This window comes from Lolium perenne, chromosome 7 (genome assembly GCF_019359855.2).
Source record: "Lolium perenne isolate Kyuss_39 chromosome 7, Kyuss_2.0, whole genome shotgun sequence".
In the NCBI taxonomy this organism is placed as follows: domain Eukaryota; kingdom Viridiplantae; phylum Streptophyta; class Magnoliopsida; order Poales; family Poaceae; genus Lolium; species Lolium perenne.
In genome coordinates, this window is record NC_067250.2 from 30,312,711 (window position 1) to 30,339,541 (window position 26,831).

Consider the following 26,831-nt stretch of genomic DNA (forward strand, 5'->3'; position numbering starts at 1 on the left):
TACATGCGGCATTTTTATTTATATTTTTTTGACATTTGTAAATATATTTAATATGTATTTCAAATAAAGGGTGCATATGCACCCGGGTGCAGAAACACCCTGTCCCAGGAATATGCTAGATTAGATATTAAAGCTGAAACTCAAGAACTTTTAGATGAGGAGGCTGAAAGATTTAGACAAATTCTTGAAGAGCTGAGTTCCTTTTGGCTCATTGAGGAAATAAAAGCTAAACAACGTTCTAGAGATAAAGATGTGTGTGAGGGGGATAGGAATACTGCTTATTTTCATGCTTTAGCTAATCAAAGAAGAAGGAAGAAAATGATACCTGTGTTAGATGGTCCTGATGGTCCTGTTACTGAAACAAAAGATATGTTAGAGATTGCTAAAAAGTATTATAAGGATTTATTTGGTGCTGAAATGAGACCTGACATTAGGCTGGTAGATAATTTTTTCCTTCCTGAAGAAAAGGTAACTGTAGAAGAAAATGATATGTTAGGGAGTCGTTTTACTTTAGAAGAGGTAAAAGAGGCTGTTTTTGGCTCTTATGCTGATGGTGCACCTGGGCCTGATGGCTTATCTTTTTTCTTTTATCAGAAGTATTGGGATATTATTGCTCAAGACCTGATGAACCTCTTTGATGCCTGGTTTGAAGATAATCTAGATATTTTTAGGCTAAATTTTGCCATGATTACTTTGATACCAAAAGAAAATGATGCTAGGACTATGAAGAAGTTTAGACCTATAAGTTTACTTAACTACAGTTTTAAGATTTTTTGTAAAGTTTTGACAAATAGGTTGGCTAAGATAATAGGAAGATTGATTTCTTATAATCAATCTGCTTTTATTAAAGGTAGGTATATTTTAGAGAGTGTTGTCACTGCACATGAAATTGTACATGAGGTGCATAGGACAAAAAAGGTGGGGTTTGTCTTTAAAATTGACTATGAAAAAGCCTATGATAGGGTTAACTTAGATTTTCTTTATGAGATATTGCATCTTAGAGGTTTTAGTCCTTTCTGGATTAGGCTGATAAACCAGTTAACTACTGGTGGATCAGTGGGTGTGAAAATTAATGAGGTTGAAAGTGATTTCTTCCTTACTGGCAAAGGGTTAAGGCAAGGGGATCCTCTGTCCCCTGGTCTTTTTAATTTTGTAGTAGATGTTTTCTCGAAAATGCTCCTCAAAGGGGGCAATGAGGGACTGGTTAGAGGGCTTTGCCCTGAATTTGTTCCTGGAGGAGTTGTGTGCCTCCAGTATGCTGATGATACTTTACTTTTCCTGGAAAAGAGTAATAGAATTGCAACTAATCTAAAATGGATTCTAACTTGTTTTGAACAAATCTCTGGGATGCGTATCAATTATCACAAGAGTGAGCTGATTCTTATCAATGTTGATATGGAAGAATGCAATACTTTTCTGGAAATTTTTGGGTGTGTCTTGGGATCCTTCCCAATCAAGTACTTAGGGATTCCTTTGCATTATGACAAGTTAAAAAGGGAGGATCTACAACCCTTAATTGATTCTCTCTTGAGTAGACTAGCAGGTTGGAGGGGGAAAGTTCTGTCCTCTGCAGCCAAAAGGGAACTAGTTAGGTCTGTTTTAGCTAGCATTCCCATTTATTTGCTCACTTTCTTCAAATTCCCTAAATGGGCTCTTAAACTGATAAATACACAATTAGCTAATTGTATGTGGAATGATGAGGAGGGAAACAACAAAATTCATCTAGCAAATTGGTCATCTGTATGTATGAAAAAGGAGTTTGGTGGCATGGGTATCCCAAATTTGCAGTACCTTAACCTATGCCTCCTAGGGTCTTGGATTAAGAGGTATATACAAGGAGAAGGAACTTTGTGGAGGAAAATTATTGATAGCAAGTATAATACTAGGGATCCCAACATCCTCTGTTGCCATGATGCTCACCCATCTACCTTCTGGAAAGGGGTGATGGGGGCAGCAGAAGCTGTTAGATTTGGATATAAGTGGAAAATAGGGAATTTAGAAGTGTTAGGTTTTGGGAAGACATTTGGTTTGGTAATTCTAACTTAGCTACCCAATTTTGGGACATTTATTTTGTATGTAATCAACAAACTAGAACTGTTAGTGAGGTGTGGGATGGTGCTAATTTGAGATTTGATTTTAGGAGAACCTTTTCTGAGGACATGATGTCCCAATGGCAAGAATTGCTAGCCATTGCTGAGACTATAGTGCTTAGTGAGGATGAGGATCAATTGATTTGGTCTTATGAAACTAAAGGGGTTTACTCATCAAAATCTATGTATGCTATAGTTAATTTTAGGGGAGTGACTCCAATTTACTTACCTTCTGTTTGGGAACTAAAAATCCCTCCAAGAATCCATATTTTCCTTTGGTTGGTGTCACAAAATAAAATTATGACTAGGGATAATCTGAGAAGGAGAGGTATTCCAAAACCTATGGAATGTTCCTTCTGTAAAGAGTTTGAAAGTGTTCATCATCTCTTTTTTGATTGTATTGTTGCAAGACAAATCTGGGGTCTGGTTGAGGAGGTTTTTAGATGTAGAGTAAAAGAATACTTAGATATTGCTAGTAAATGGCTTTGCAATAAGAAGTTTCTGCAATTTAACTTCATTTCCTCTGCTATTCTTTGGGGGATTTGGAATTCTAGGAATAGTTTAGTGTTCAATAGACTTACTTGGTTGAGTTTAAAGCAGGTGTGGAATGTGATCCTGTCTTACCTAAGGAATTGGAAGGTTCCTTTCAAGGATCAGGTGTGGAAGGAAGTGGATCTGTTCATGGATCACTTGGTGAGCAAAATCAAGGCTCCACTCAGGCTGGCACAAAACTGAAGTGTTCTTCCTTCGACTGGATTGCTTCCTGGGCTCCTGCTTCCAAGCTGCCACATGGAGGGAGAGCCTCACTGGAATACCTGAAGGAGCATCCGGAGGAAGAGGCTTCGGTGCATGTGGTGCTGTGAAAATGCCAAAAGCATGCAGTGCTGGTGTAGGTTGTTAGGCTCTGGCAGTTTCTTGATGTTGCTGTAACTGAGTTCCTGGCTTCTGGAGTAGTAGAGGTAGATCGTTTTGCTGTGTTGGTAGAAAACGGTGTTGAGCTTTTGTGGCTGAGCTTTTGATCTGCGCTGAGATGTAAGTTGGTTCGGCTGCTCCTGGAGGGAGGGGCTGGCTGTGTGTTTCTAAACTTGTTTCCTGTTTAGGTGGTAAGCAGATGGCGTTTTGGGTGTGTTTTACTTTCGTTGTAACCTGGACATTGGTTTCATTTATATGAATGGAACCCGGGAGGATGTCTCCCTGAGAATCTAAAAAACGTCACCCTTCACTTCACATTTTTTTTATTTGTTTGTTTGAAAGTAGCTTATCACGTGTACCACACGATAAACGTGGTACGCGTCATTATAAAGAGCGATTTGCCCAACAATCATTCATAATAAAGCTTATGCGTTTCCCATAAAAGAAAACTTAATGTCACCCTTCACTTCACATGTTTTTTTGTTTGTTTGTTTGAAAGTAGCTTATCACGTGTACCACGCAATACTTCACATGTTGTTAAGTTGGCATAATTCACACCCTACTGAAATCTAGTCCCTGCCACGATTATCCTCGTCTATGTATGAAAAAGAACGCAAAATTCCATCGAACTGATGCTCTACTCGTATGCCGCAACAGTCCAAAACAGACCTACGTATGCAAGTACTCTTGTATTCTAGAAAAATACATCTCACACAACATAAATTCAGAGTTTCAGATCCCAAGCAGAAAGCAGGAACTGATTGGTACACCATATTATACAAACAGACAGACATCTTCATGCACCTAAATCACATTGATATTTGCATCTAAAAAGAGTGAACTGTTTTTGCTGCTTCATGCACAGAATCAGTTTCATATTTGCATCTAAAAGGACATTTTTTCTGGTTGCAACTGTTGTGGGGCATGGTACAATCTAGTAACAGACGTAAGAGTGAATTAGCATGAGATATACATGTGAAAATGCCTAAGAAAAACTGCCCTATGTGTATAAAAGTAAAGAAAACTTGTGAAAGCGTCAGCGTGTCAGCAGTCATATAATGCCCCACTCAACAACACCAAAGTACAAGGGATCCTGTAGCTAATTTCTACCTCTTCCTATCCTGAAGGCCACCTCGATCCTAGACTCATCTCAGTTCTGCTTCTTCCCGCCAGCCAAGATGCGAGAGATTTGGAGGCCTCGGGAGAATGCCTGGTTGAATAACAACCTGGTTTGGAACTCCGACACGAATGGGAACCATGCCAGCACCGCCACTGGCACAAAGATGACGATCCCCATTAGGTACTCATACCCCCTCGACAATGCCTTGACTGATCCCCATAGGCCCAAGGCCTTCACCACCGGCTTGCTTGCCTGTGATATCTGTTCCAATGATGCCAAACAGATTAGAGCCAGTGAAAAATATCAAACTTTCTCATGGCGATCTTGCAACATTTAACAGCAGAAAATTAGTTCAGGAGCAAGTAAACTGTACGCGGGCAAACAGAGTCCATAATTTTACAGAAACAAACAGAGTCCACAAATTTGCTCATAACCATTTTAACTTGACCAGAATCCTATTTTTTGAATCTTCTTTTGAATTGATACTCTCATTATAAGCTGGGGGTAAAACCGTGAAACGAAACAAAAGGTAAAGGTTGGTAGCTGATGGTGTACCTGAAGAATGGCCCATCCTGTGGGTGCAAAGGCAAGGAAGCTGGCGAATATGTCACCAACTGTAAGATGGAGAAGGGTGAAAAGTATGGCAAGAGTTCCAACAGATCCAATGAACAAGAACAATTTGAGGAGACGGAACATAAGCTGGAAATCTGCACTAAATTTCTTTCTTCCCATAGAGACCACCTAAGGAAATGGCACCTGATCAGCAGCGTAACAAGGATAGATACCTACTTGTTGATTTCATCAATGACAAGCATATGAAACTTACCTTGAGGACCAACACTACTGCTACAATGACCAGCCAAGACAGACCATAAACCTGAAGCCACAAAATCAAATAAAGAGGGGACGCGGTCATGAAATTATATTAGCAAACAAAGATTATGTACTCAAAATCTCATGAAACTCATTTAGTTCGACTAGAGTTGTATAATAGCTCAAGTAAGGCGGACGACTTACCGATATACTTTTGTTTGCATTGGAGATATTCAGATGGTACATGATACCATACTGAAACATGAAGAATCGGAAGGATAAGATGATTTCCCATATCCGGCCCACTAATCCTGTTGACTGCAAGTGTTCCTGCTCCTCTTCCCACCAGGACTCCCAGGCCTTAGTGGCCGGCACACCAATCCCGCCACGGCTGCTTATCCACTTGTTCCAGTCATCCCAATCATCCACCACCTTTTGCCATTCAAATCCTGATGGGTTGAAGAGGAATGGAGCAAACAGCCATGTGATAACCAGGAACCACATGGATGATGTCAGCAGAACATAGGCAATGGAATCTGTGGCCACATCACCATACAACTCATACACTACTAGTAGTAACATGAGCTCAAGTCCTTTCACAAAATGACTCCTGCTATACATTCTATAATTTTCAGCAAACTTTACATGGCGAACAACAAACCCTCTGCCAGTTGCTTTATATTTTGCACCGCCATGGAGGATTGTGCGGCCAAAATAATGTGATTTTGTCCCGAGGGAAAAGGTGAAAAATACTGCACATAGCTGAAGCTGCATGATTACGAAATCTCCCAAGGCGCTCCTAAAACCCCTTTCGAGTCCAATCTCCATGAACATAGGTAAGGCCATCAAGAGACCTAGCTGCACAATTGATTGGGATCCCATAGCTGCCTGAAGAGCACGGTTACCTCTCATCCGTGCTTGCTTCATAATTGCAAATTCAAGTCCACTTAATGCTAAATAAAGTCTTCCATACAAGAAAACATAGACTATTATGACAACCATCTGCACAACAATAGAACAAGAACATCAGAAAACATGCATGATGGCAGATGAAGACACATTTGATGAAGCAAATGGTTTGTACCATTGAGCTGACATAAAATCCAACAGTTGTGAAGTAACACGAGAGCATTCGGAAGAAGTCAAAGCGGTGACCCAAACGGTAGATATCTCGGCTAAGCACTTGCTCTCCATTACCACATGCCACTTTGGCCTCAAAGAGTGAAATTTGGTTCAGACCAACATCACGTCCTTTTCCAACTTGAATGTACTCGTGATGGGTGACATTTCCTCGCCTCAGAGTTGAGTTGAAACCTGAAAACAAATTTCAGTTTGTTTTGTCCAAGATCACAAATGGGTCATATAGCCCCATGTGTTGTATCAGTTGTCAAACCCAGCTCTAGTTAAATATAGGACGATTCGAAGGTCCAAGAGACCTATCCATCAGAAATTGCCCCAAACCACAGCTAACAGTCAGAATAAATGGAGAAGCACATACCAGCAAAAATGTCTTCACTTAAGTTTATACCACAGGAAGCCTTGCTAATTCCACCTCTTGTAATGTGAAAAATCCTATCAAACACATCAGGATGCCCATAGTGAAAACGCACCCTGCCCAGAAAACACAATATGTCAGATATAAAGATCATATTACATAGTACGTAGTATAAAATTGATGCCATTCTTTAGCTTGAAAAGCTTTGATGCCAGGAAGATTGCAGGAAACATCATTTTGTTATTTTAATATTTATGACCTAATTACATCTATGTGCGTGTGAAAAACATAAGTGCTCATCCAGAGCTTTATTTTATTTGCTAGGAGATAGTCACCACTGATGCTCAGCACTTCCAACTTCATTGTAGCATGTAATGACAATGTCCCACGTGATAATTATGAATTTCCCTTGATTCAAATAGGACATATCAAAGTGATTCAGACTTACTTTAGTGGATTGGCAAGAACCCTCTGTCCTATTGTCACAAAGCTGGTTTCTTGGTTTGACATAAACCAGGCAAGAGATGACACACTACAATCCATCGATATCAGATGTTAGGCACTTGCAAGTTGGACAAACAAAACAAAGTAAAAAACCACTGCAAAGATTACAAACATACCTTCCGGTGAATATGTGTTCACGTACTCCAAGAATGGTTGGAGGACGAACACCATGGCTTTCGTTGAATTCTTCAAGTAAATTCCGCATTTTCAAAGCTTCCTCCAAATAATTGTCCTAAACAGAAATGATAAGAACAAGAGAGAATGCAACATGCGTACTAGTAAGAGTTATCATAACCATGATGTTCACCTGGTTCATATCAATTGTTTGCAAGGCTTCACCACGGGTAAAAATGATCGCATGATTTTGGTTTTCAGGTTTCCCTTCACCTAATTTTGCTGGTCCTGGCAATTTGATGCGGTATATTTCCTTCACAGGACAAAGAAGTACATAAGAACTAGTGAGTACTGAGGTTTAAATCAGACCCAAAGAACAGAAATATTGAACTCCACATTTTCCGAAAATGATTACCTGATCATGATTGTCAAGAGCTTTTACTAACACTGAATAGAAGACCTTCTGCACCTTATCACCATCCCTCTCTTCAAGTTCATCAATATATGCCACGCGGAGACCCGGATAACTGTAGTTTCAGATTCAAACCGAAATTACTTTGCAGAGGGAAATAACACTGTAAGTAGAACAAGCAAGTCCAGAAATTTGCCCTCAAGGAAAAGGACAATATCATTTACATGTTAACTTCAGTATAAACAGAACCGAGACATGTAGTCTCCAAACAGTTATGAAATGAAAATATTATGCTCATTGTGGTAGAAATGGTGTGTCCTGCGATTGAACAAATTCCGTATACTATGTTTCGAAGATATATCATCGAGATCACTTACTTCACCATTAAGTTAAGAATATCTGTTGCATGTCGATCACCCGACTGTTTCTGATTTCCATAAATCTGGCATGTTGCTACGTATGTGAATTTCATATCTGCTATAGCTTCAAGCTGAGAAGACAAAGATCTTTGGCTTTTCTTATCTTCCTCTGCGGGATCTGCAATGGCTTTATAGCCTTCTAGTATCTCTGCAAACAAAAAATGGTATATGTTGTACAGTTATCAGTTTCCAATAAGAGTGGTAGCAGAGTCCTAACGGAGTTTAAATAGTCTGTTGGAGGACCATGTACGACGACTCCAGTGTTAAGCCCAGTTTGAGTGTTTATACATAAGGTTGTGGGGGTCCTGAGAGCATCCTCAGTGTATAGACTCCTTCAAGGTGTCATTTAAGATTGGGTCTTGTTAGAATAGTTGTACCGACCAACTATTCTAAAATACCGATCTATTAGAAAATGGTGGTAACCCTACGAAAATTGGATGTGGAAACAGTAACACCTCCCATCACGTCCTCTTTCGAGCGGAGAAATATTTGGGAGAAAATGCGGGGGCTGGGATTCGAACCCGAGACCGTAGGCTTTGATACCATGTTAGAATAGTTCTACCAACCAACCATTCTAAAAGACCAGTCTATTTGAAAGTGGTGGTATAAGATAATTGATAGGTCTAACTTCTATAAAATTGCTACGATGTGTAGACCTAGTTCTCTTATCTTAGTGGTACCCTACGAAGAAAATCTATTCATCTCACTATCAAAATTCATCCAGAATTCTTCCCAGATTCTACAGTTATTTTAGGTTTAGAGATTCTACAGTATGAAATCGTCACTATTTGTAATAAATGTACTCCCTCCGTTTGCTTTTATAAGACGTTGGAGCTCCTTTTTAGATCCACTCACTTTTGTTTGTACCTAGTCTACTTTAAGTATGTAGTTCCACTTATTTTGGTTTGTATATAATTCACTTTCAAATACTATCTAAAGTCATATTAGTGAACAGAGGGAGTACTAAAGAGGGCTGCTCAGCTTGGAAGTCAAAGAAGCTTACCAGATTCAGAAGCCATGTCTAGGAATGCTTGGAGCTTCAAAGCTTTCCTATAATACATCATGCCTCTAACTATATTCACAATAAGACATGTAAGGTGGAATCAACCAAATTATCAGGAAGTATTAAGGTTGATGGGTATGGCAAAGTACCTGTTCGGCAGAGTGTTTGCCCTCGAAGAGAAGCCCAATGGCGAAGTTGAAGAATATTTTCTTCATTTTCCCATACTTCACTTTCTCTTTTGCAATTAATTCTTTCCATGAAATTATTCCATTCATCTATACAAGAATTATGAAGAATATAAGACAGAAACCTGGTGATCAAATTCATAAAGAACTATAAGCGTAAGAAACACATCAAACAGGAAAGGAACCTGGAAATATCTTCTGGAGGTAGAATATAATTGATACACCATCCTCATTCTCCAGATCAAGATCATTTCTCGAATATACAGTTTCCTCACTGTAGTATGGTGTCATCACGCTGCACAGGACCAAGGGTTAAAACATTTAGAGCTCTATCTTTTTAGCAGAACTTCTTATTCAGACCAAATTTAAAGTAGGTTTATCAGATATTTGTTGCTGTGAACTGATATGATATATCTGTGACGTTGATGTTGTCATTTTGATTATGACATGCTCTTCAACATGGGTGGTACAGAAAAGTTATACTGTACAGGCCTCCATCTGGAAGTTCAGAACATCCCTTTTATTTTTCAGAATAGAGGAGAGCTGCGCATTTTTCCATAAGCTGGAAACAGATGCACAAGTAACAAAAGTGCAGAGTGACAGTCATTGTGGAAGTTCAACACTTATTTTACAAAAGTTTCACAAAACAGAAGGATTTTTTGTTACCATCAAGCAAACATGAGCTGATGTACAGAATCAGGAGTAACATAATGTAATTTTAAATGAAAATCCAATCAAACCTGAAGAATAAACCGCAACAGTTTCAGTTAAAGTCCCAACATTCGTGATAATTGCATGCCCAAAATGTTCACAATAAATTCATCAAAACTCATGATTTCTACTCCCTCCGTTCATATTAGTTGTCCCTGATTTAAGGCACAAAGTTGTACTAAATCAGCGACAACTAATATGGAATGGAAGGAGTATTATTTAAGGCACATTGACAAGTGGATATACATTTTTTTTACATAGACAAGCGGAAATACAACATAAAATATTTGAGAAGCACAGTAATAAGCATTAGTCAGTAGCCATCAGACTCCCAACGAATCCAGCTAATTTAGTTTAGAGACATAGTACTTTTCAATGCTGCAGTATATTTTAGAAAAATAGAACAACACTGCAATATGCGACAAGTTCATATATGAGACAAACCTGAAAGAGAGCATTTTGCGTACTCTAGGTGCACGTGGAATGTCCATGAATAGTGAATTTGTGAAGAATGATATTCTCCGGCGGGCTTCTAGATTAGTAGGCACATCCATTGCCGATTCTTTCACAGTCAAAAGAAGGTATAGCCGCTTGATCTGCAAACAAGTGAAGTTAGTGTGCCTTGTTGGTGATAAAAAACCAAATAAGAATTTGCTGTTATTACTTGTTCTTCCCATTGCGCTGAAATTGGTGGAGGGAAAACAATTGCAGGCTTTGTGCCAGTGCCCGCAAAAAGTTGCCTTCTTGGTACCAAGTCCTTGTTACCATGACCAAATTCAGCAAGCTCTCTGTAAACGACACAAAGGTAAACAAGATAGTAAAAAGATAGTCACCAGTTTCTATGCGAAGCATGTTAATCATTAACTTGAGTGTAAAAGGTGTTACTTGATCTCATTGACCATCATATCTCTCGTGATCACTTCCAGCATATCTTGAAGCAGCAATACTACATTATCAAATTTTGAGGCATCTCTTTCTTTCTGCAGATGTGATCCATGTAATCTTAGCAATAATTGGCTGTTGCTACTTTTCTTAAGAAAACTCAAGAAATGCAAACCTCAAATAGGATTGGAGTTCAGTAGAAGTAGTAAAACTTGCTTACCAAGGTGGATACAAGCTCCACAAACTTCTTGCAAAGGACTGGCAGGGCACTCATCCTAAAATTGGCAAGGAATGTATTCTTTGCAATGTTAGCTTCAATCTCTTTGATTATAATGCCAATAATCCTGTTGAAGTTAATGAACACACATGTCACTAGAGATCAAAATAGCAGCAATAATGCATTATAAGGCACATATGATAAATAAAAATGTTGTCAAAGAAGCTAACTAACATGAAAGTTGAATGCACAGATGACTTCAATAGTATTAAGGCTGCCTATCTAGCAGAAGTTACACATTTAGAAGTTACAAACAGTCATGGTTTCCCTTCCATGTATATTGCAACAATGGCGGTGCTTGGTAGTCCTCTCTAGTTCAATTTGGAACATCCTGTTTCATAAATTTAAAACTGCCTAATTATATATTCTTGGTAGAACTAATAGACTTTTAACCTTGGACTCGCATCCCCCATATCATACATGGTTGTAGACTTATTAGTACTCCCTCCGATCCAAATTAATGGACTCAACTTTGTCTAGATACGGATGTATCTAGACATATTTGTTGACTACATACATCTATATTTAGACAAAGTTGAGTCAACTAATATGAATCAGAGGAAGTAATATAAAACTGGTATGCATATGTTGATTTTGGCATCATTAGTCTGAGTGAAAATGTTGCATGTATTACCAGTTTATTCGTACAGAAATACATTCCACTATGTGTTCACCTGTTCAACTGGAAGAGTAGTTATGAAGGATGTTTTCATCACATTGGAAAAAAACAAATTATTTCCTATAAAGTAGCCAATACTGGAGAATTAGAATATCATAGCAGTTATACCTTAATAGGTACTGGTTATGGTTTTTTGAAGAAAAACAGTAAGCACTGTCTGTTCCAGATGTAATTATTTATTTCTTGGAGTGTTATCATTGAACTGTATAGCTAATCGGTACACAAACAACATCAATGCCAGTTCTCATGTAGAGATACATGAAACAGTATGAAGAGTGAGAAGTGTTAGAAGGTACCTTTTTTCATTTTCTCCAGCCACTACTAAATTAAGAACAAGTTTGAATGACTCGTAGCATTCAATTACAGCGCATTTCATATACTCGTCTGCACATATACGCTTCCATAAATCACTGTCTCTTGGTCTAAATTGTGCTGCCATGTCTAACGCTATAGGTATCTGCAAATTTTCAATGAAGCAGATTTCCCGATAAGAGCCAAACGTAAAAATGTACTTAGTAGAGTGGACATGTTTCATTTGGTTTACAAACCTTGCTAGCAAGCAAGAACAATGGCCACTGCATCAATTTTAGGCTTGGGTCTGACGAGTATGGAACCACCAATAGGTCCATCTCCCTGCATCACAAAAAGTCCATTAGCAGCATTGAAATGATACTCCCTCCGGTTTAAAATAATTGCACAAAAGTAATATTTTATAGGTAAAATTGATCTATGAGTCTCACTTATCACTTATAAAATCTTCTTCCCGGAAACTGCAAATTATTTCATTCCATAGTTGAGCAAACTTTGCAGCTTCAGTTCTCTTGTTTGGGGAAACCTGCAAATTCAATTCTTCATTATATTATGACTTTCAGGGGGCTATAAGTGAAATCTTGAAATAATTGCTGTTACTGTCATTTGGTACCTCAGCAAAGCGCTTTGAGAGTGAAAAGCGTCTATTTCTGCTTTTATCTGACGGTACCAAAAATGTATTGAAGGCTCCAGGCAAAGAGTGAAATCGTGATCTCAGCATTCCTAATGTACGAATCTGGTAAATAGAGTGTAACAACTCCATCAGAAATTAGCCTGTATGAAGCTCAGCTTACAGAAAAAAGTTACACATCGCAGAAGGGCAATAACACAGAAAGAGAGGGAGGATTGGTTCAATAATGTCGACAGCTAGAGAGGAGAATATCCAACAGTACGTGCACGAAGTCATCAGCAATAAGTTCTTTTGCTTCATTTCATAAATATTAAAAAGGTTGTTACATACGGTGCCTAAGCCATTAATCAAATGAGCATAACATAAATAAGAGTCAAGTTCGAAGCCCAGAGGATCCTCCTAGAAATGGATACCCCATTTGCCTTGTGAATAATAATTAGCCACTTAACAAAGTTGTCCACTTACAATTAGTTTTATAATGTAATACAATTTATTCTGAATTTCCATGCTGCAAAAACAAAAAACTAAGTTCCACTTATTAAGATATTTCGGTAAGCCTTCTCATACAAGGTATTCTGCATACAGATGTATTATATTATATATAGCCCGTTACATGCTTATAAAGTTGGAGCTATTGGGTTTATCCATTGACTGGGAACTCGATACATTCAGTTCAGTCCTTAATAGTACTAAAAGCATGCCCAAGTGATGTAGCTCTGTATAAGGCATAACGTGACCTATGGTCATTATATTCTGAACTCTAGATCAAAATAACAAGCTACAGAGAATATTTCAGATTTATTATTACCTCCCCAAGTCGTCCAAGTGCCCCAGACATACCACCAGATATTGTAGAGAAGATGGCATACCATATCTGGGTATCCATGAAATAGACCTACATAGAAGGCATTATAATGAGAAAACAAGATTTAGTATACAATTTCAGAACAAATGAGAAGGATGAAGCTACTTTTCAGCTAATATATATATAAGTTTGATAGGCCTTCACTAGCAAGCGGGATAAGCACATACCAACAGAACAGGGGCCCAGAGCGATAGGATGGCAGCGATATTATACGATGCTGAAAAGGCAAAAAATTGTCCATAAAAAAAGAGTTCCAAAATGAAGATCACACCCCAAAACCATTGTAATTACCATTTGGAAAGAATTCATGCCACTCATAACGGATATTATGAACACCCATTATGTCCTTGGTCGGTTGTATCAGAGGTTCTATCTGCAAATTGAACTGAGCTTCAGATCAATCTCGTCAAAGCATGTTTGCAAAATATCTAGGCGTAGAATTTACCTGGACAAAGTAACTGAAAGAGAGCTTCGAGCATAGCAGAAAAATCCAAAATAATGTGTACCTTTTAGTGCACAGAAGAGAGTGAGTTTTTCCGCAGAATAAAGCTCTAGCGGAAAAAAGTAGAACAGGGGTAGCTTACTTAAGAAGTGCAGCTTGGCTTTCATGCATTCCACGGCCAACGTAAATTCGCTTCTGCAATTATTTATGAAATTAGTGTGTAGAGCAAGAACAAGGAGAGAAGGACAATAAATGGCATGCCATTTGTGCAGTGTAGCAAGCCATGACACAAGAAGTGCAAAAACAAATGGTCAGTGCCTTATGATCCAAAAGTCATCTACTCTATCCGATCCATATTTGAACTAAAGCTTTAAATATGATCAAATTTTAACTAAAGCCCCGACCCTAAACCCTAAACCCCGACACTTAATTAGCTGTATAGTAGCTCTAATAGTGCAAAGTTTTTTTTTACTGTAAACAATTCAAAGTATTGTTCAACTGAACCCATATTGTTAGAGAAGTGAGAATTCTTAATCTTCATAAACATTGAAGAACTCTCCAACTACCCATGCTGTGGATTTTTTCAAACATATAATAAAATGAATAGTGATAGGATAGTGTCTGCCCTGGCATCAGAAATCATTGGATTATTTCTCTTCTCCCAAGTAACAGATTACAATTATATCATTCGTTTCACAATCTCCTAAGATACTACAACAAATAATAAACTGTAATACGTCTGGATATCAAGACAACTGACAAGTGATTAGCATGTAAAGCAATATGCAAACTAATAAACTGATAGTCCACATTCAAAGATGACGCTTTAGATTAATTAGCTTGATCCTTGATCGTATAAATAATATTTTCAGGATGTTTCCAAAAATAAAATCCATGATGGAAAGAAGACATAGCATGCTGTGATCAAATTCATTCTACAGTACAAAATTAAGTACTCCCTCCGTCCATACATAGATGTCAGAGATTTGTCTAAATTCGGATGTATCTATACATAAATCCGAATTTAGACAAACTTGCGACATCCTTTTATGGAGACAGTAGTACCATCTTACCACGCACTACCTTAAGTAAAAAATTGCCTCGTAGCAGAAATTTCGATATGAATAATTACAACAAGCTACATAAGTAATTTTCTCAATAACAGAAACTAAAATAGATTGAATTGAATACCTGAGACCACCACAATAGCAGTCTAACAATATGCCAATCTGAGTTCTCTATCCACCTTCGGAACATTGGAAACAGGAAGAGCACTGCACTTATGATGTTAGGTATCAGGTAAACGGCCACAGCCAGGATATACATGGGTGGTACTCCTTTCGCATAACCAAACCACTTTTGCAGATCTTTCAGCAGTGGTATATTGACTTTTGCTGCAGTGCTGATATAGAAAAATGGAAGAATCACAGCCCACGCGGCACTAACTATTATCTTCAGAATATTTCTGACAACATCAATGAACTTGCATCTGATGTGACCAGGGAAGTTCAGAATAAAGTCTAAAACACCTGCCATCAATTAAAGGAAATATCAGTTTCAATTTGAGCAACGAATTTGTTATTGCACCAGAACATTCATAACACCAGAAGAGTTTCAAACTGGAGAAAATCTCAAGAACGTGACTGCTTCATATAGTAATACTCCCTCCGGATCAAAATAATTGCCCAAAAATGGATGTATCTACACATGTTTTAGTGCGTAGATACATCCATTTTTGGGAAAAGCCTACATGAATAGTCTTGCCAGTTGCTTTCTACTGAGTAAGTATTCTCTTGCAGTAACCTAGGCACCTAGCTTAACATAGTCTTATGGTAATAACATTGAACAAAAGCAGATGGTGGTGCATACATAAAGGGAACAGAACATCCAATGGAGATCCATTGACAGATAATATTATGCCAACATTTATCACCTGTCATGCTACAATTTTCACGTTCTCACAAAGAATACGAAAAAATTACATGCTAAATAGAATGCCATGCATATAAATCAAGTATATGCAATGGGAAACATACTTTGGAGGAACTGTAGAAATGCTGCTGTGACAAATATGCTTGACAGAGAATATAAGAGGTCCTTCCGTAGGATTTCAGTCACCGGATGATCACTCCAAGCAAAAATCAACATCGCCTGTTTGGTTAATGAAGGTCGAGGATTCACATTCAGTGTCAAACGATAGTCCAGAGAAAAAGTTCATCTAAAATGTCAGCACAGTACCTGTAGAGCCAATAGATAGAAAGTCCACATTCGGTCGAAACTACGGAAGATGTGCCAAAACGATCTTGTCTCTACAAAATTTGTCTTCCCTGTACTTTTACTAGAACCCTTTGGTGACGAGCTTCCAGCCTATAAATATTTATTTGTTAGTATTCCCTTCCTAATCAAATTCTTTGGTAAGAAATATTGACAGACTGATGTCCAATTGTACCACTGCTACACGCCTTGAATCATGCACAGATTTGAAAAAGTCACCATCGTCCCGCATTGGCCATCCCAGTGAGAAACAATCAGATGTCCTGCAACAAAGTAGGATTTATTAGAGAAATGTGAAAAGGCTGTTAGTATGTGACCAGCAAATAAGGTTGCAAACAGACCAAAAGTACTCGTTTAGATCATCATAATTACACCATGCTGAATGTGGTGTTTTTCCATGTTTACTTTTTCCTGCCTCCTGCAAAACCACCACAATTATATGTAGAACTAACTAATTTTGGGTTCAGATGATGGTAGTCTATCAAATTACCTTTTTGATGACACGATAGATAGGTGTTACCACTTTCTTTAAGAATGCCTCTTCATCCCCACCATAAGATGGCCTTATGTTTTCGCCAGTCACAATACTAACGTTTCCAGCAAGCAACCCATGCAACTCATATGCCATCTGAACACATTGAAAGATATCGTTCAAAAATATAATTTTGCAGAGAGCTCAGGTACTTGATACAACAATTAAGAATGTGCAAATTACATTGTGAAAAATGTAGCAAAGACACTCTGGCATAAACCGGATATTTGCAGATTCGCCCCAGATGAGAAGATAAAGACCTAGGTACAAAATCTTTCGCTGCTGAACTTCCTGTGGTTGTGCACCCGGAGGATTTCTGCAGTTACAAAATTATCAAAATAGTACTGTACAAAAAAAGGAAAGGAAAATAATGTAAGGAATTTTATACCTCAAACTATGCTTCCGTGACAAAAATTTGCACCATTTCCTGTAGTTGTTGAATAGCTTATTCATCACTACGTCAACAGCTCGATCATCAAGCTGTTTCATGGGTGAAAAAACAACTGCGGTCAATCAACAAGTATTGATGAACAAAAAGTAGATATGGAAAGCACGGTAAATGGAGGGTGTAATTAATTTTATTTGGCCAAGCAATTGGTTCAGAGGAATGCATACAGAATATTTAATCAATAAAAATGCAAGCAGTTATGTCAAAAGTCCAGCAAATTCTAATGTGAAGACTATGGAAGTCAAAAGTAATGTCAAGACAAAAAAGTTAAACTGTTTGTGTATGTTATGGCAAATTACATCAACAATCACAATATAGAGCTGAAAAAAATTAATTGGCTACTAATCAAATGAAAAATAACTTTATGTTGGAGAAGATATCCTGTTCTGCTCAAAGGTTACCACCGCATTTCTTAGTATGGAATACCCATTGATCTTATGCTTATCATGTTTCTGTCCATAAAGTCAAGCTATCAAAGTAAATATCGATAGAGGAGCATGCCTTGCTGAGCGGATCAGGCTTTGGCTCAAGTCTAATGTGCACATTTGCGAGGAGGAGAATCAAATGCTCCCGTTGATTCCGAACACTGTCCCGCTGCACACAAGAAGACGCGCTGGTGTTAGATCAGTAATAAAATGGGAAAACTGAAATTGGTTTGTCCAGAGGGACTAGCAGACCTGAAAGCCAAACATAGCTCTCAACCAATCCAGCAAATCTAGCTCACCCCCCTTCTGCCTTTCGGGCTCGAATGTAGAAGGCCAGGTCAGGCCCCGGGTATACCGCAGCGCTGCGACTGATGCTTTGATCTGTTAAGGTTGCATTCGATGGCCATGTCAGTTTCTTTCATTGAACCACTACACGATGGAATTATTTGTTTTGACAGAACAGGTCACATTGTTGTGAGCCGTACATACCTCCTCCAGCTGCATGATGGATTGGGAGGCACTAGCAGTATCGAGGGGCAGAATATTGAACGGCGCATAGATGTCTTTCTTTTCTTGCACAGCTTTGTGCAAGCGAGCAATCTGCGCAGAGGAAATTTAGAGACACTCGTTGCATTAGAGGGAACCTAGATTTCAATTGAGAGAGAACAACGACTATTAGGGCACAGACTGGAGTGAGCACAAACCTCAGGGTTAATCTCTTCAACCTTCTCGTTCTTGTTAACGGCGCAGAGCACCTCGAAGAGGACTCCGGCCGTCTGGTAGGCCTTCCCAAGTTGAGCCCTGCAGGCGACATTGGCATAAGACTGGGTTTGTGAGGCAAGGATTGTGATTATCGAGGAGATCACAGTATATGTTGAGATTGAAAGTTACCTGTCAGCTTGTTCCCCTTTGTCGAGGGCGCGGACATAGTTCTCATAATATTGTTGATAGAAACTCTCAATTTCGCGGGCGTCGCTCTTCTTCAATCGCTTCCCAAGACTGGGGCTATTGTCCTGTTAGATTGGGGTAAGATACTAAGAGCGATACCGAAATTCGTAAAACAAGATATTTGGATAGGTTATGCAAGATTCAATTAGAAAGAAAGGCAACCCTACCCCGGCCTGTACCTTTCCCTATTTCTACATTTCCTAGCCATTTCAAGCAGGAAACAAATTTGTAAAACTGAACTGGATCATTGTTTGTAAAGGCGAGTAAATATGAGAAGGTGGCTACCTCATTTTATCTCTAATAAACAAGAATTATTCATATGAAACTGATCAATTGAGACGAATCACGAGGGCAGTATAATATTAAATCAGTCAAACCCAACCCTCTTCCCAACAGACACACGAGAGAAATGTTAAATGTGCACTGAAGGTTTAGTTGTGACTTAACAACTGTAAATAATTAGAGGTTTAGAACCAAGAACAACATTATATTTGTTGACGATTCGAAGAACAACATTCTATTACTGGAACACTGTTATTTATCTACCAGAACCAGATAGGATTTAGTCAGCTTGCAGGTTTGCGTGGCTTATCACAACTCCAACACAGTGATCAAATTAAGTTAATCACAAGAAAATATCCAGATTGACTGTCAGGAGATATCTACTTATCACTAAGCAAATAATAAATACTCTATTCGTTCTAACATAGGAGTATATAACATTTTGATTTTTGCATAGTCTTGAGTGAACAACATGGTGAATAGAAAGAATAGTGAGACTGCTTTGCATGACAAATGTAATATAGTGGTACAATTTTTATCAAAAATATAAATATTTTGTTAGTGGTCAGAGATAGACTGGTTTGACTACATGCTTTTGACGATTCGAAGAACAACATTCTATTACTGGAACAATGTTCTTTATCTACCAGATAGGGTAGTCAGCTTGCAGGTTTGCTTGGCTTATCAGAACTCCAACACGGTCATCAAATTAAGTTAACCACAAGAAAATATCCAGATTAACTGTCAGGAGATATCAACTTATCACTAAGCAAATAATAAATGCTCTATCGTTCTAACATATATAACATTTTGATTTTTGCATAGTCTTGAATGAACAACATGGTGAATAGAAAAAATAGTGAAGACTACTTTGCATGACAAATATAATATAATGGTACAATTTCTACAAACAAATATAAATAGTTTGTTAGTGGTCAGAGAGAGACTGGTTTGACTACATGCTTTTGGCATCATGTATTTGGGAATGGAGCTAGTAAAAGCTTATCATGAAACAAATTTATATTGAACTAAAGTCCAGTGACCATATTCTTCATGTTAAAGATCATGTAATATATACAGCAAAAAAGTGAAAAGTAGGAAGACATTTTCACGGTGTAAGTGTAACTCGGACCACTGGTACATTGACATATTAAATTAAGGTAGACATATATATTAGCTTGCAGCATGTTTTTAACTCTCTGAGACTCTTATTAACAAAACAATCGAGCGCACCCATATATATACTTAATCCCGCAAGCGTTCAAATCTAAGATAGTATGAAAAAATCACCAACTTGCATAACATATCCAGGAAGCCCAAATGAAGTCACCGAGTCACAGGCTAGCTAGACATCTCAAAACCAGCAAGGAAACATGCGCAAAATGAAATGTATCAAACAAACAACAGATACCCTCGTGCACGCCAACACAGCTAGATCATGCATAAGTTATGGAAGGAAAGAGACAGAGAGGATGTCTCTCACTTTCTCTAGGCGTTGCAGCAGGGCCGTTTTGAACTGCCGGACGCCACGACCGACAGAGTTCTGATCAAGCCGGTGTGCTTTCTCAAATGCGTAGAACCGACCTAATTCACAGTGAAACAGATCAACGTGAGTTGAAAGCCAGAAATAAGGGCCATTAGACGATCAAGTTCAAACAAAACGAGGGGGAAACTATGACCGAGCCATCAACTGAATCAAATCCGTGGCTAGATTTTCAGAATCCATGCGTGCTACGTGATATTCTGACATGATTCAAACCACAAACGAACGCAAACTAACGAGAGGGAAATAATGTCAGAAACGCGACGAACTGAATATCAAATCTGCGGCCTCTGCGCTCCCAGAAACAAGAGTAATTTGGTACTAAACGAATACCTGGAGCTTACAGAAGCCAACCTGACCCAAAATGAGCTCCCAAAAACGATAAGAAACCAAAATCTAACGCAGCATGTACAGCCAGAGCATAGGCCAACAAATCTCACATAGGGAAACTGAAGAACCCACTCGATCCACGTGATATATGGTGCGCCAACTCTCCAAGCAAACCGATGGAGCAAATTAAGCACCATAAGATGATTGAAACAAAAGCAGAACGTACACGTATCAAATACCAAACTAATTCGAGAACAGGCAACACAGTCGAATCGAGGGGGAACGTTGGAAACGGCATGCATGAACCAAATCTATTCTGCGCTCTCAGCCTCTCAGGCGTTCTTCATACAGGAGAGATGGAAGGTAGCAAAGGTGTTTCCAAAATTCAGCTTCGCGAATAATGAGGAAAAACTTACCAAATCTGATGATAATCTAGCTAACGCAGCAAAACCAGCATCCGCGGAGAAATCTCAGACATGCCCCCATTAAACTCGTAGGAGCCAAATTAAGCAACCCCAATAGAACCACAAACCGCGGGACGCACGCGGCCGACAAATCTCAGCCCGAAATTTCGGGAGCTTGTGAGGACAAAACCCTCCCAAATATCACGCTACACAGGCAGGCTGTTCGAATTTTCGTCAGACGCCAGCCAAGCAAATCATAACGAGTTGCTCGTTTCGTCTGGGACACCGACCAAATGCGCCAAGCTGTACCCAAAAAACGCGCCCAAAACTGGCCACGGGGACGGGGGAGATGGTTTGGTGTGGGTGGACTTACAGAGGTAGGCGACGCGGGGCCGCTCGTGCTCGATCTCGGCGGCGACGCGCAGGATGGGGGCGATGCTGTTGAGCGTGGAGGGCACGACCTCGTTGTCGAAGACCTCCATGGAGAAGTTGGCCATGGCGGCGCTCCTGGACCCGCGGCGGTTGAGCCCGGACGCGTGCGCCGACGTGGGCGTGGTGGGGTCGTTCGCGGCGGCGGCGGCGGCCGACGCCGTGGACGACGGCTCATCCCCGCCACCGCGCGGCGTCGTCATCGCCGCCTCCTCGCGATCTCCGGGGCCTGCTCCTGCATTCGGACGACCAGGGTCAGCGGCAGGTCGGGGTTGATTCGGGCGGAATCGGGGGAGGGGAAAGCGCGCGGACGAGCGAACCCTAGAGCGAGAGGCCGCGAGCGCGCTCCGGTTCCCTGCGCCTCCGCGTCGCGCGTCCCGCCGTCCTGACGGGAATGGAATGGAGACCAAAAGGGGGAGGTGGTCGGGAGGCGAGGACAGGAATAGGCACGGCTCGGGTGCGCGTGGTTATTTATACCCGGATCCGACGGCTCAGCCTCTCTTGCTTAGGCACGCGGCCACGCGGCTGCCATCGGACGCGTGAAGGCCGTGGAAATGCTGTGCAGCCTGCGCTCCCTGTGTCGCGGGATGGATTTCTCTCTCTGCGAGGTGGGGCCGGGCCTCGTGGCTGGCCATTGGACAGCAAAACTTCCTTTTATCACCTGGCAACCCAGTTACTACAGCACATTGGATAAGAATGACAGCTGTGTCCCACCGCTGTCAGCGCTGCGAGAGGGTACACTTTTTGGTGCAGGAAGTGGTACGAGCTCCACCATTTCTTTTGAGCTGCTCGCCGGGGACCAGTGTCAGCGAGGTGATGTTATCCCGTGTGAATTAAGTGGGGTGCGGGTTAGAAATTCCGTGCAAAGAGGGGTGATCAGATTTTTGTCTTATTGCGGGCAATCCAGGAGAGGCGTAGCTGTCACGTGGGCAATGCCCTTGAACGGGTCGCTTGACCCGCTGAAACGGCTAACATGGCTTATGCATCAAGCAATCTTAAGCAAAACCATCAAACGAGATAAGTCATACTTTTGGGGTGATCTAACATTTATTCAGTAAACTTCTACTCCTTCCGATAAAATTAATTGATTTGGCTTATCTTATCTATCTATCTGAATATCTTTGTATCACATTAATTGACTTAAACTTATCTACATATGTGTTTTAATGTACAGATACATGTGTATCTACACAAAGCTAAGTCAAATAATTCAAACGGTAAAGATATTTGGGACTCTCTTTTCTAAAAATTTAAATACATACATAATTTTAGAGGCTCTTTATACAAATTTGGATGTATCATGTATGCAACTGAGTGTTTGTCTCTACTCTCAAATTCAATTGTACTTATAATTTGTTATACTTGTGTAACATAAGCACACATACAACACTGTCGGGGGATGGCCCCCGCTAGGCCAAGGATATGGCAAGTTCATAATATGGTAGTGGTAAACCGGATCACAGAGTGATCCGGAGTCGAAAGTTAAGTTCAGCTAACCGGAGTTAGTGCGAACCAGTATCCCCAGAGGGGTATACCGAAGTACCGGCTCTAAGAGTTTGTGCGGCTAAGTATAAAGATACCGGAGCCCAGAAGAAAGGGTACCGGAAAACCGGTACCAGGGGTCACTGTAGCATGTCGGCACTTTGGTCAAAGATTCCATCAAGGACTAGAGGACAAAGATGAGTGAAGCACTTCAGCTTTAAACGAAGCCCTAGCGCCAAAGCAGATGATGACGTAAAAGATACCGGTGGAGGTCACCACTCCATGTTTAAAGTCATAACCGGTGCCAGGCGGGCCAAAGTAGCTTTATAAAGTAGCTTAGCTCATCTTAGATTCCATTAGGGTTTCTTGTCTTGTAAGCCACCCTCTCCCCTATATAAGGAGAGGGGGCACACCCCTGCGCGGGACAGTTCGGCCTAGAGAGAAATTAGGTTGTTCATCAGCAAGTAGAGAGAAGCTTGTACTCTACATCTTCTACCTCTGGCCAAGGGCCAAGTTAAGGAATACATACAGGTTTCTTTCCATCCCTTTCCCTGTTAACCAAACCCTCCCCCAGATCCTCTAGCGCACATTCGGCCCCAACTTAAGCCATCCTATGGCATCTGTTGTTACACCACGACGACAGTTGGCGCCCACCATGGGGCCAGCAGCTGCGCTTGCTGGAGTTCATATCCGGGCGGGCCTTCTCACCGTCTCCGGCGAGCGTGTGGTCTCTGGTCTCGTCTACCGCCTCGGCTCGCTAGACTTCATCGACGACAATGCGGGCTGCTTCGCCAACGGCGGCCGCTACCCGCAGAATGGTCGCATCATCGAGTTCGGCAGCCGCCGCGTCTACCTCGGCACCGTGAGGGAGCGCCAGTACCCCTCGCCGGTGCTGGTGGCGCCGGATCCTCCAAGGTCTTCACCAGCTCGCGGGTCGCGCTCCGACCGCACCGCTGACAGCGTGGAGGTGCTGATGGCTGCCGCAGGAGGCGGCGGCAAAGAAGCTGCTGTGGAAGGCGCTGGGCAGACCAAGCCCACACGCACGACAAAACCACCGACCGAGCGCGACGAGGTCGTCACCGGAACATCTACCGCGCCACCGGAGACACCTCTCCAAGCGTCCATGAGCGTGTTGGCTACACCCATCGCGCAGAACATCGACCCCGCTGCAGCTCAAGCCGAACTGGAGGCGTAGCGGCAGAAGTTGCTCTCCGGCGCGGTAAACATCGTCAAGGCCCGACAAGAGCTCAACCTAACCCTACGTGAGTATAACGCTGCCCATGGCTTTGCTTCTGTTAGCGCGAACCATGCTAGAGTAGCGGGAAACCGGCTTAAGGGTCGCAACCTAGAGCATGATCTGCGCCGGGATGTTCTTTCCGGTAAGAGTGCGTCGATATCTTTGAGCATGGTGGATAAACCTAAGTACATCAGTCCGGATAAAACAATAAAAGCTGTTAGGGCTGCAGTAGAGATGTGTGACTCACTTTCAGGTGAGGCTTTGGCAAAACAGCAAGATCGAGTAAGATAATTGCTTGATATGATCGAGGCACAAAACGCTGAGCTGGCTCGTATCAACAAAGCGGCTCTAGCGTCAAAATCGGTTCGTTCGGCAAGAAATGTCGGAAGCAAGTCACATGGGTAGGCATCGTCCCCCATCCTGACAGAAGAGAAAATGATGTGAATGCACAGCAGATGACTGTGTACGACCCGGTTCTGGCCGGAAAACAACAAGCCTGGTAACACGATGCCGGTAGAAAAAGCCAAGGGGCAGGTCGTGGCTATGCCGGGAATGGCTACGCCGGAAACGCTCATGCCGGTAAAGGAGAAACCGAGCAAAATTATCGAGCGGCAAGAGCAGCTTATGCTGAGGAGGAAATGCCTCCACCAAGGTACCGGCAAGGAAAGGCCGTGGTACCGGAACGTTACGATGAAGCCGATTCCGGAATGGAAAGAGCTTACCGGAACCCATTGGGGGAACGTGTTGGAGAAAGATGTTTGCCAGACCGGGATGTGAGGCACATGCTGGACAGGTGTGGTGAGCCGGCATACCACTGCATGGTGTAGTTTGCAAGTCTGATATAACACCAATGAAACACCGTTCCACTGGTATTATATCGCTCAGAGTGGTACAACAGAAACATATGCGGGTCCAAGGCATGTCTATAGAATTACAACATCGACTCTGTTACATAAGATCTTCACAGCCTCCTACTTTACAATGAGGTAAAACTGCAATTAAACTCCAGAAGAACGACTCGTAGTCTAATCCTAACACGAACTCTATTTGTAGAGTATTGCACTAACTACAGAGGCTAAGAATAGATTCTAGCTAAATAGGAGCTAGGTTTAGGAAGCTAGTTCCCTTCTATGGCTAAACTAGGTTTTCTCCTTGTTGGATGTGGTATCTGACTCCTCCGACAGGGTCCTGTCTCGTGAAGTAGTTGTTGACTCCTCGGACTTCGAGTTGCACTGTAGATCCTCCTTCGATGCCTCCATATCTAAGCAGGGGATTTAAGAGTGGGATGAGTACGAGCGTACTCAACAAGTTCATTATAGGAAAGAGGTGTTTAATGCACTAGCTACAGCATTAGACCAGAAAGTCTAATACCAATGCAGGTTTTCATAACCATTTCTTCAAAAGGTTGCTTTTATTCAGAAGAACTATGTCCGTCAGCCTTCACCGGTTTACTAGAACTTCATGGAGCTCCTTTCCGGCCGCGTTCGCAGTTCCATATCCTGGAACAGGGAGTGACAGGTCACGGTTCTTTACACTCTGCAGAGGTGTGTTGCTTTACCCATAAGAGATCTTAACCTTGGTGCCAACCGGGCGCGCAACCCGTCCACACTTCCTATGGTGTGAGGCCCGGTATAAGGTCTAGCCAATCATGTTCCTCCGCTACCTCGAACACCCACCCGTTGTTGCATGCCCCGACCCTGGGTCCATGCCGGTCCCATTATTCCAGTAGATTTCAGGGTGGACCCCGACCACGACGACAGTGCTGGGCTCTACCATACACTCCTACGCCGGTAGCTGCAACCCATCATAGACCGCAATACCGTGGGGACTTAAGGCTTCCCCAGCCTACCGCTTGTTCTTCGAGTGACAAGTGTCTACGGACTATGCCGTGGGGACTTAAGGCTTCCCCAGCCTACCGCTTGCCCTGACAGATACAAGTGTCTACGGTAAAGCGCATCCGTTGATGAACGAGAGGTGGAAACACTTTTGACTACTCCGTCCCACTCCGGATCTTATGGTTAACACGGGTATTACGGCACAAGAATCACTGGCGACATTTGTTGTTTAATCCTAGATGGATATAAACCCTTGCAATGGAACCTCCACCATATCAACACAATCCATGGTTCCATTGCCCACCACATAGTCATATTCATAGTTATGAAAGTAGTGGTTTTGGTTTTTATGCAATAGTGATAATCATAGTACTTTGCAAGTAATTTGATAAAGATATTCAAATGACATGAGCAAGTGATGAACTTGCCTTTCTTGACTGCAAGATTATGCACGCAAGGTCTTCGATACGCAATAACTCCAAATTCTGAAATAGCATCATCACCGGTAAGGACGATGTTTAAAAGATTGGCAAGGATGCAATAATGCATAAGAATGAGATGCAATCGTTCTAAGCGTGACCTAATCCCGATGATTTAAGATCAGTGAGTTGTAATGATTGGTTTAGGGTGTGTTGTACTTTTAGAGTGATTCACATACAAGTTTCTTATTCAGGTGTGATTACTTGGTATCATGAACAGGTAGATAATAAAGCACAGTAATCAATTGAGCACACGAAGAATGATAATTGGTATAATGTTAACATGTAAAGAACAGTTGTCAGTTTTAGTACTATATGGC

General features: G+C 41.2%; 1 protein-coding gene across 1 annotated transcript; it reads right to left on the reverse strand.

Moving 5' to 3' along the window:
* Nucleotides 1–3,844: 3,844 nt before the first annotated feature.
* Nucleotides 3,845–21,911, reverse strand: LOC127317946 (callose synthase 5). The gene is made up of 43 exons (XM_051348547.2): nucleotides 21,799–21,911; nucleotides 21,423–21,713; nucleotides 20,256–20,356; nucleotides 18,434–18,555; nucleotides 18,247–18,343; nucleotides 18,032–18,142; nucleotides 17,795–17,923; nucleotides 17,619–17,711; nucleotides 17,058–17,149; nucleotides 16,853–16,985; nucleotides 16,628–16,765; nucleotides 16,479–16,555; nucleotides 16,313–16,400; nucleotides 16,102–16,230; nucleotides 15,900–16,014; nucleotides 15,055–15,392; nucleotides 14,006–14,058; nucleotides 13,867–13,927; nucleotides 13,713–13,794; nucleotides 13,589–13,638; nucleotides 13,365–13,451; nucleotides 12,539–12,661; nucleotides 12,357–12,451; nucleotides 12,165–12,249; nucleotides 11,913–12,073; nucleotides 10,881–11,004; nucleotides 10,664–10,758; nucleotides 10,443–10,566; nucleotides 10,223–10,374; nucleotides 9,253–9,362; nucleotides 9,032–9,157; nucleotides 8,883–8,951; nucleotides 7,838–8,027; nucleotides 7,464–7,575; nucleotides 7,242–7,361; nucleotides 7,051–7,166; nucleotides 6,879–6,962; nucleotides 6,434–6,546; nucleotides 6,020–6,249; nucleotides 5,140–5,937; nucleotides 4,949–4,999; nucleotides 4,678–4,863; nucleotides 3,845–4,383 (listed from the first exon to the last, which is right to left on the reverse strand). The coding sequence occupies exons 2-43, from the start codon at nucleotides 21,679–21,681 to the stop codon at nucleotides 4,153–4,155; spliced, it is 5,850 nt and encodes a 1,949-aa protein (XP_051204507.1). The 5' UTR covers nucleotides 21,682–21,713; nucleotides 21,799–21,911; the 3' UTR covers nucleotides 3,845–4,152.
* Between the last annotated feature and the right edge of the window lie 4,920 nt (nucleotides 21,912–26,831).